Here is a 9,077-nt window from a genome sequence, read left to right as displayed (position 1 = left end):
ATTGAAATTCACCCAATTTCCTACATCTCTAGAGAATCTTTAATCTCAATTCTTCTTCGTATTATCAAACCTCTAAATGTTTAACAAAATCACAACATTAGCATAAAACTAAATTAATTTTAAATACCCTGATAATGTATATACATTAACATTTTTGACGCACGTTACATGTGTCAAAATAAAGATCAGATTCAAATTCAAATTCAAATTCAAATGCAAATAACATACATCCAAATGTATTAACGTATACATAGTCAATAAATACAAGATTAATCCTAAAATCATTGTAGGAAGATTGTGGATGAGCAATGAGACACACAAAGTGAGAATCAAAAGTTTTCTGAGGGTGCATATAGTAATTAGCTCAAACGGAAACAGTGGTTCCAAACCAACCCCAAATTGACCAATAAAAATGATCAACATTCTCCGCTTGTTGCCTCCAAACTTTCCAATAATTAGAGAATCACCCATAATTATCTTGCCAATATTCCATTTAAACCCAATTGTAACGCTGGTCTAAAACCAACGCTACTGTCTTGTTTTACAAAACCCTAGTCTCCCCATCCTTTTCCCCCAAACCACCCAAACAACTACGAAAAACCCTCGAGAACAAAAGTTTCAGCTCCGGGGGTTTCCGCCATAACCCAGCAACAATGTCGATGTCGAAGAGCTCCAAGATGCTTCAGTACATCAACTACCGGATGCGGGTCCACATCCAAGACGGCCGTCAATTGGTCGGAAAATTTATGGCTTTCGACCGTCACATGAACCTCGTCCTCGGCGACTGCGAGGAGTTCCGGAAATTGCCCCCTACGAAAGGCTCCAAAACTAAGGAAGAACGAGAGGATCGCCGCACTCTCGGCCTCGTCCTCCTCAGGGGCGAAGAAGTAATTTCCATGACTGTCGAAGGCCCTCCTCCTCCCGACGAGTCTCGTGCTAAAGCTGCCTCAGCTGCTTCGGCAATTCCTGGCCCGGGTATTGGTCGGGCTGCGGGCCGTGGTGTTCCCAGCGGGCCGCTTGTTCAGGCACAGCCCGGTCTTGCTGGCCCGGTTAGAGGAGTTGGTGGGCCTTCTCCGGGGATGATGCAGCCGCAGATTTCTAGGCCGGCGGTTCCTCAGGTGTCGGCTCCTCCGATTTCGTACCCGCAGCAGCCGCCTCAGGTGGTGAGGCCTGGAGGGCAAATGCCACCGCCACCTATGCCACCTATGGGGAGAGGGCCGGTGCCTATGGCGCCACCGCCCCAGTTTAGGCCTGGGGGCCCACCTCCGCCTGGGCAGTTCCCGCCTCAGTTCGGACAGAGGCCTATGGTTCCTCCACCACCTCAGTTTAGGCCAGGGGGCCCACCTCCGCCTGGACCACCTCGACCTGGGATGCCTGGAGCTCCTCCACCTCAGTCTCAGCCTCCTCGTCCCGGTATGCCCCCGCCTCCACCTGGTGGTGTGTTTGGACCACCTCGTCCAGGAATGCCGCCTCCACCTAATGCTCCACCGCAGAACCAGCAGTAGTTGAGAATATGATTTATCAGGTACATTGTGGATTAGGTTTTTATAATCTTATTTGAAGTTTGGTGAAATTCAGTCTTTTGACGACAGAAGTTGGGGTACCCCTTATTGCATTATAAGAAAATTTGGTGAATCACATTTTGAAAATTTGATGCAAATGTTTGCTGGTGTCTACGCAATACAGGAATTTTTTGGCTAGTGCTTGTTGGTTTATGTGTTAGTACATTTCAAATTGGTATATTGTATTTTTTGTTTATTGTTGTTCCTCTGGATAATTTCTTGGTCAATGTAAAAACCCAATATTTGGGGGATATTAAGATCTTTAAACAGCTTATTATGCGGATATTTAGTGAAGAATGTTTTCGTTAGTTATATAATTTTGGGCGGTAATTGAACATTCATATGGTCTTCTCTTTAGTTTTATTTCCAGTGCTAGTTGCGGTGTTGGGACTCTTTGTCCTTGCCACTGTGCATCTTCTGTCAAATGCTCATGTGCATGTTCAAGATCCTTAGAAGCATATTACAAAATTTGGTGAAAACGATTATTAGTTTAAATGTTCCCTTGTGGGCACTTCGTAGATGGTTGCGATGCATTTTAGAGTCTTCATTTTAAATCTGTATGGACCATATAACAATTTAGTTGGTCCCATTTGATGGTTGTAAATTTTGTTTTAATTTGGAGTTATCCATATTTAGTGTTAACCTGCAAAACAGATCATTGAAGTGGTCACAAGGTCAAGGGATGGCGAATTTAGGTGCAGAATTTCTTTTATCTACAATTGTTTCCTCCTTTTGTAGGATTTTGATTTAGAGAACGTATTTGTTTACCTTCAAAGCTTGCGTGTCTATTTCAACTTGGACATTCATGTTCTCTTCTTCCTAATTTTGCCAAACAAGAGAGAAGATCCAATACTATGAGCTACACAAGAAGGGGCCTTTTCCAGTATAGTAACATGTTGTCTGTAAAGTCAAGCATTGAGTGCATGTTTTTCTTTAAGATTTTGTTCCAAGTGTTAGATTTTTGGGACCTACATCAAAGAAAGCAAGCAATAAAATTTGCAAGTCAAATAACCATATGCTTTCACAAGGAATTTACTTCTTGAACTTTTTCAAGTTAAAATTTAACGAATTGCTATTCGCGCTATTAATTCTTGAGAGCAAGTTTTGGGAACTGACAAGCGAGTCAATTCTGTATCATGTTAGTTTAACTCTGATACTTTGACACTGATCTCTTCTTTTTTTTTTTCAAAATATCCAAATTTAGCGGTTGAGTGATCAGTGCCTATTGTTTTGCATTATTGGGCTACAAAATGGGAGGGATTCATGGTTTTGGTCAGCATTTTATTTTCACCTGCTAAGTTGGTTATTTTTAACTAGGAAAAACTATAAATTCCTTTTTTCCTTTTGTAATTTGGTTTGCTGGATGGCTTTATGTTCTTGCACGAGTCCAACTTTGAATTTTGGATGAGCCTGATATTATGCATGTAGAGTGAAAGCAAATCATATTCACTAATATTCCATTTACTGTCCTGTTAGTGCTTTTGTTGGATGATGAAGTTAAATAGTTCCTTTCTGATGTAAAAACCATGATTCTGCTTCATTTGGTGCAGGAATTTTATAGATCGCCATTGAAGTCAGATATTCACCTGAGAGGATGTAGTTGGTTGGCTGCCTTTGATAATCTACATTAGCATTTACCAATGATTTGTACTTGTGAGATGTTTTCTCCTTAATGAGGCTTCCTTTTGTGATGTTACTTTTGCACATTGTGACCATTGCCAGAATTGTCCCCTCAACTGATTAGAATTTTTGGTGTACGTTCCATGGCTTTTTAGTACATATGATGCTGAGTGCTGACTGATATTAGAATCTCTTTCCCTCCCCTTCTCTCTCTTTCTGTGGAGTTAGTGATGCTGGAAATGAGAAAAAGCTCCAAGTATGTGGAGGTATTATCCTTGTTCATTTTCTCTATCCGTCCATCTTTTCTTCTTTCTCATTTTACTCTTTACTAATGTTGGAAAAAGTTGGCATAGAAATTAGAAATTGCCCAAGTGAGTTGGAGCAATGTGAATTGTCCTTGTCTGGATGCAACTTGATTTGTATATCTTTATATATCGCACTGCTAATGGGCATGTGCCAAATGGACCTTATTGAATCTTGACTTGTCAGTGAATTGCAGGTTAGAATGTCTTTCTGGCGGGAGAGAGGTTCTATTGTTCGATATAGTTTTTGGATTTCATCTTGTACTTGGCCTGTATGTTTAAGGGCCACAGAAAAATTTTTATCACTGGCCATTCAATCAAATTTCTATTCATGTGTTCGAAAAGCTGAATCTGCAATGCGGTGGTGAATATTTAGTGCAATAAATGGTCTCAAGCTGCAAGCCTTGTCACCTCGTATTTAAAAGGATAGGAGGAAATTTTACAGACTAACCTTGTCTGGAAGTTCCTTAGAAACTCGCAAATTGGTGCATCTGTTGCGAATTTAATTGGCTAAGAAGCAGGTGGCTAGAGCTGGCTTTTCTCATGTATTCAACTTGTACGGTCGTGCTTCTGAAATCACAAGTCAGCTTATAAGGCGTCTTAACATGTCATTTGTTCTTTTTGCACCTTCTATCAGTGGTTGAATTAGTGGGTTTTCTGATATGCATGTTACCAATTGGATCATGTTCATCTTTCCCCATCTAAGCTTGTGCAAGGCACGCAGAGGCTTCCAGTATGGGAGGGTGAACATTTGCGAGGATAATGGGATTTGATCAGACTGGACTAGGGTAGGGTTGGCAACATCCACGGTTGGTCCATTTGCCGGCACCTGTTTAACCAATATATTGACAAATAAACTGATCTAGAAACGAGTGAAAGGAATAGAGATCATAATGTGTGATTGGTTTTACCTAAGGAATACTCCGTATAATGAGATTAGCAAATGTTCAAAATCTCCTATCCAAAAACCCAAATAATAAATTAGATTTTTCACCTAAAGTTTTCTGGTAGACGTGCGAACTGAGGCAACCAAGAAACAAATGTACAATACGTCCCAAACAGGCCACTGTTCTTTTTAACAATTTGGGAGTTGAAGGGATTGACGAAAATGGGGAAGGTGTGAGATTCCAGCTTAAAGCAGTTCCAATGCATGGCCCAAATCCGCCAAAAAAAAAAAAAATGCAACACAACAAAGCTATTTACATAAAATCACCCCTTCTCAATAAAAGTCAAACGAACAGCTTATCAACAGAGTCGACGAGTAGCCAAGGAAGGTACAAAAGAAGGCAGCCTTTTGAAACCTTCTTCCTAAGAGCTTCAGCGGATGGGGTGGCATCGCAGACTGACAGACCCCAGCTGACAAGAACCTGTAAGCACCAAACAAATGCCATTTCTGATGTCATTGCCCAAATACAAGCACAATTAACTTTTGGGAATACTAGGGGCAGAGCGGCAGAGCTCGCTCGTATAGAGAGTATCTATCCAAAAGCACGGACTTTAAGCTGGACAACAACTAGTTGCTCTTACCCATTCAAAATGCCAGTGTTTTGGAAATCTTACAAGTACATCTGTAGAAAGTGAATTCTTATTAAAAGAAACAATATCTAGGTAATCAATCCCCTTTCCCTCACCTGCCATTGCCTTCCAGAACCGGGGGAATTGTTAAAAGCAAATTGAAACTAGAGAGCTTAAATAGTTACATGCGACATATTCATATTAAAGCATTTCTCACCATCCATTAGTAGAATCCAAACAACTCTTCAAGGTCAGAGTCCTCGGGATCCCAACGAGTATAGTCATCATAATCAAGATAAAATTCATCATCATCAGAGAAAAAATCAAGATCAGAAAATCCAGATGGGTAGCCATCAAATGAGTCATCATCATAAATTGTTGAATCCCATCCATAACCTTCAGTGGAGTCATAGGGGCGCTTCAGAACTTTAATTTGTTGAGCACATCTTTTTCCTAATTCCCCACTAAGGTAAACATTAAAACACTGCCGAACATCTAGTGATTCCAAGTGGGGGCAACCATCTAGAATAGCTTGCAGACCTTCGTTTGTCATCTCATTTCCAAAAAGCGAAAGATGGCGCAACCCAGGCATGGTTTTGGCAATGGCAAAGGCCTCCTCATTACACTCACGTGGATGTCTACGGCCAGTGCGGTTCAATGTGAATGATTTCAACAAAGGGCAAGAGCGACCGACTATTTCAATACTCGACAGTTCTGTAAAGATAAGATGCAGCTCTTCTAACAAAGGAAATCTTTTAACAGCTTCAATCAGACCTTCGTAACACATACCATAACAACATGCAATTTTAAGGCGTCTGAGCTGACCTGATCTGAAAAATAATGCAAAATGACTCAGGATGGAAAGAACCAGCAATAAAAGAAAAAGATACAATTCATCCATGCAAAAAGGACGATATTAGGACAATTCAACTGGTTTAGTGCATAAGGGTTGAGCCAAATAACCTAGAGGATTATACCTTTGTTAATAGTTGATATAGCTTTCAACGACAATAAAAAGGAAGACATGCACACGACTCATAGTCTGTCTCTCTAAACATAAATTGCATGGAAAATGAAAATGTACACAAAAAGCAATTGTGGCAGAGATGCGAGTATGAGCTCCAGCAAACATCTTTGATGCCTAAAACTAAGACTGAAAGTAAATCAAACACATTAACATAAGAACATAGAGGACCTTTTTTTTCAACAAAAAAGGAAAAATTTAGCAGGAGAGGGTAAGATTTTTAAGAAGTGTGGAGGGGGGAGGGATCTGAAACCAGGACGTCTAATCCTTGGGACCTTAACCTTAACCACTAGACTAAGGCCTCATTGGCAAAAATATTTTTTCTAACAGCAATATCCTACTCTTACACTATAGTGGAACACGGAGACCTTTCATCATGCTATGAAATGCAAAATATCAGAGTATCACTTCCAGTTACTTGACAACATTATCAAGTCAAAATCAACACTCAATTCTAAAGTATTTTTAAATAACTCATTATAGACAAGAAATGATCATACAAATTCAGTTCAAAATAAGTCTATCCTAAGCTCCCAAAAATATTCACCCATCAAGACCAGTGGAGGAATCGTGTAACACCATTCTATCGGGGACTAAAAGTTCAATGATAGTATAAACAGGGTCTCATGGATAACCGTCCAAATCATCTATTATCATCACCTGTGCTGGAAAGGTACAACCCATGAAACAAATCAACTAACCAGCCTACATGGGATCTAATTTGTCAATAAGTTATATCGGCGCAGAATCTTCAACAATTACTACCCTACGACCATGTTACATGTAGAGCTTGAAGCAGACACCATTTGTTAAATGTTCAAGGATTATTTATACACCGAACAGTTCATTGGTTGTACGTTAATTGTGTGACACCTTGTCAATTTGATGTACAAGTGGATACATGGTACAAAGATGACTCTGTTCTGAACATTATTTAGGCCCTTCAATCCTAGGTAAAGGTAACATTTCGACATAAACTACATCTGTCAAGTTTGTTCATACGCCTACATTAGTAGCATTATAAGCAATGAGTTCACACACCACAAACACATAATCGGAAAAATAAAATCCCCCGATTCAAACTTAAAAGTAGAAAAACGAGTGGGCTGAATCAGACAAAATATACCTTTCAGAAATATATTCAAGCAATTCATCAGTACCAAAATACTCAATATTTATAGCAACCAACTGGCCCTGGCTCCGGTCAACAGCGTGGCGGCACATGGTTTCCAAGTTATAAGGCATAGAACCAAGATCCCCCAAATTATACATGTCAATCTCTCGCCACATGGCAGGATCCTTGCACACATTTCGCCAAGTTGTACACACTTTCTGGGCAGCCTCCAGCATTTCAATTGCACCCAGCCGGTGCAATATATTCGCCGTTATATCCCGCGGCAAGTCCGCCCACGGCGGCGGCGGCGGCGATGACGTGGATGCTGCCGACGAGTCTTTTCTTCGCCATACTTGTTTGATCTTCGGGCGGGGTTTCTTCTTCTTTCCCTTTCCACCCATTTCCTCTTCTGAAAATTTTGAGGGTTTGATGAAGTTTGGGTTTCGGTGGTCAGTAAAGGTAGAGTCTTATTGTTTTAGTGTTTTTTTTTTTTTTGAACAGTCTTGACTGATCGATATTTTAGAATATTCTAACATTTCGATTTGGTTTAAGGATCTTTTATTCTTTTTTTTTTTCTAAATCTTTTAATGTTGTTTGGGAGAATAAATCATAAATGTACATGACATTGACTAATTTTACTAGGGCAAAAGTAGTTAATCTAATTATATATATATATATATATAATTAATTTTTTCTACATTATTAGCATTGGATAAATGACAATTATGTGAAATTTAAATTTGAAATTCAACTTTTACATATATGTCATGAATCAAATGATAATAGTGTATACACTGTCACTGTATATAAGATTTGCTATATATATCTATATATGTGTGTGTATGTGTATGTATATGTATATATAACAGCGGTCAAGCCCAGAAATATATTATGGATAAGGTGAAATAGGCGAAGGTGTAGAACCTGACCTTGCACTTAAAAGATACTGAAGTCCATCCGGATAGCTATTGGACCAAAGTCTTTTTGGTATCAAACTAATTGATATATCAAAGACATTTTAGCTTTTGTGTCATGTACTTGTCCAGCACTTTGGCTATCTAAATTTAACCCTAGTTTGTATAGAGCAAGGGTTTGAATTTTTATTTAAAAATGATTATGAATTTACTTGCGATGCTGTTCTTGGATGAATGATAAGTGATGTAACTTAAAAATAACTGAGTTTTGTACTAATTAGTGAATAGTGAAGATACACAATGCAAAAGTATAATTCTAATTACCACGGCACATTATTCCTTATAATGACTAATTTACCCTTTATAGGATCAATATAAGCTTTGACTTGTAGAGGATGTAATTGTTATTTTATAAGAAATTTCATATGGAATTAATGTTGGTGCACTAGGAATATCTCATTTGTCTTTGCAGTTAGATGGTCAGACTTTGGGGAAAAGCGTGTACATTGTGGAACGAATACAGATCCCCTTTAGAAGACCAAAATCACATCCTGTTTAGAAAACGCTCGAGGGTTTGTTTGGATAGAGTATTATTTGAAATGTTATTCAGAATAATTACTGTAATATGTTTTGTGATGTGATATATGTGAAATAAAAAGATGATGAAAAATATCAAAAGGTGGGTTGAAAAAAGTGTGTATGATACAAGCGAAAAAAGAATTATTTGGAATAATGAGTTATCCAAAATTAACATGTTAAATACCCTGAGAAAAGTAAAGTATCTAATACTTTAATTTGCTTTCTTTTTTTTTTTTTTTCCTGCAACAATAACATTCTTATAACCTAATCTATCATGTTTTACAAAGAGAAAGAGTCTAAAAAAACTGTGTGAAGGGCTAGCAGGTATACAAACTTGACTAAACCCCTTAACAAATACAAATCCACTTTAAAAGACCAAAATCACATCCTCTTTAGAAACCAAAGTAACATGTTAAATATCCGGGGAAGTAAAGTATTTGATATTTT

The 9,077-nt window shown here is 38.6% G+C and overlaps 2 protein-coding genes across 4 annotated transcripts; one reads left to right on the top strand and one right to left on the bottom strand.

Moving 5' to 3' along the window:
* Positions 1-518: 518 nt before the first annotated feature.
* LOC113709353 (uncharacterized) lies at positions 519-3,828 on the top strand. Its single transcript, XM_027232100.2, has 2 exons — positions 519-1,525; positions 3,113-3,828. Exon 1 carries the CDS (start codon positions 654-656, stop codon positions 1,503-1,505), a length of 852 nt encoding a protein of 283 aa, XP_027087901.2. The 5' UTR covers positions 519-653; the 3' UTR covers positions 1,506-1,525; positions 3,113-3,828.
* A 677-nt stretch (positions 3,829-4,505) lies between these two features.
* On the bottom strand, positions 4,506-7,643 carry LOC113709352 (F-box protein SKIP19). Of its 3 annotated transcripts, XM_072065333.1 has the most exons (4): positions 7,150-7,643; positions 5,217-5,829; positions 5,012-5,052; positions 4,506-4,851 (listed from the first exon to the last, which is right to left on the bottom strand). In XM_072065333.1, the coding sequence occupies exons 1-2, from the start codon at positions 7,536-7,538 to the stop codon at positions 5,223-5,225; spliced, it is 996 nt and encodes a 331-aa protein (XP_071921434.1). In that variant the 5' UTR covers positions 7,539-7,643; the 3' UTR covers positions 4,506-4,851; positions 5,012-5,052; positions 5,217-5,222. The 3 variants fall into 3 exon arrangements, with proteins under 3 accessions (XP_071921434.1, XP_027087900.2, XP_071921433.1); XM_027232099.2 differs by lacking the exon at positions 5,012-5,052 and having other exon boundaries at positions 7,150-7,642; XM_072065332.1 differs by lacking the exon at positions 4,506-4,851 and having other exon boundaries at positions 4,912-5,829; positions 7,150-7,642.
* Between the last annotated feature and the right edge of the window lie 1,434 nt (positions 7,644-9,077).

This window comes from Coffea arabica, chromosome 9c (genome assembly GCF_036785885.1).
Source record: "Coffea arabica cultivar ET-39 chromosome 9c, Coffea Arabica ET-39 HiFi, whole genome shotgun sequence".
Classification (NCBI taxonomy): Eukaryota; Viridiplantae; Streptophyta; class Magnoliopsida; order Gentianales; family Rubiaceae; genus Coffea; species Coffea arabica.
This window is presented reverse-complemented; position numbering and strand designations above follow the sequence as displayed.

Excerpts from the sequence above, each read along its gene's own strand:
- LOC113709353 (XM_027232100.2), top strand. The coding sequence starts at position 654 with ATGTCGATGTCGAAGAGCTCCAAGATGCTTCAGTACATCAACTACCGG.
- LOC113709352 (XM_072065333.1), bottom strand. The coding sequence starts at position 7,538 with ATGGGTGGAAAGGGAAAGAAGAAGAAACCCCGCCCGAAGATCAAACAA. Across the intron at positions 5,830-7,149 it reads CTTGAATATATTTCTGAAAG|ATCAGGTCAGCTCAGACGCC; the intron begins GTATATTTTGTC and ends ATTATTTTTCAG.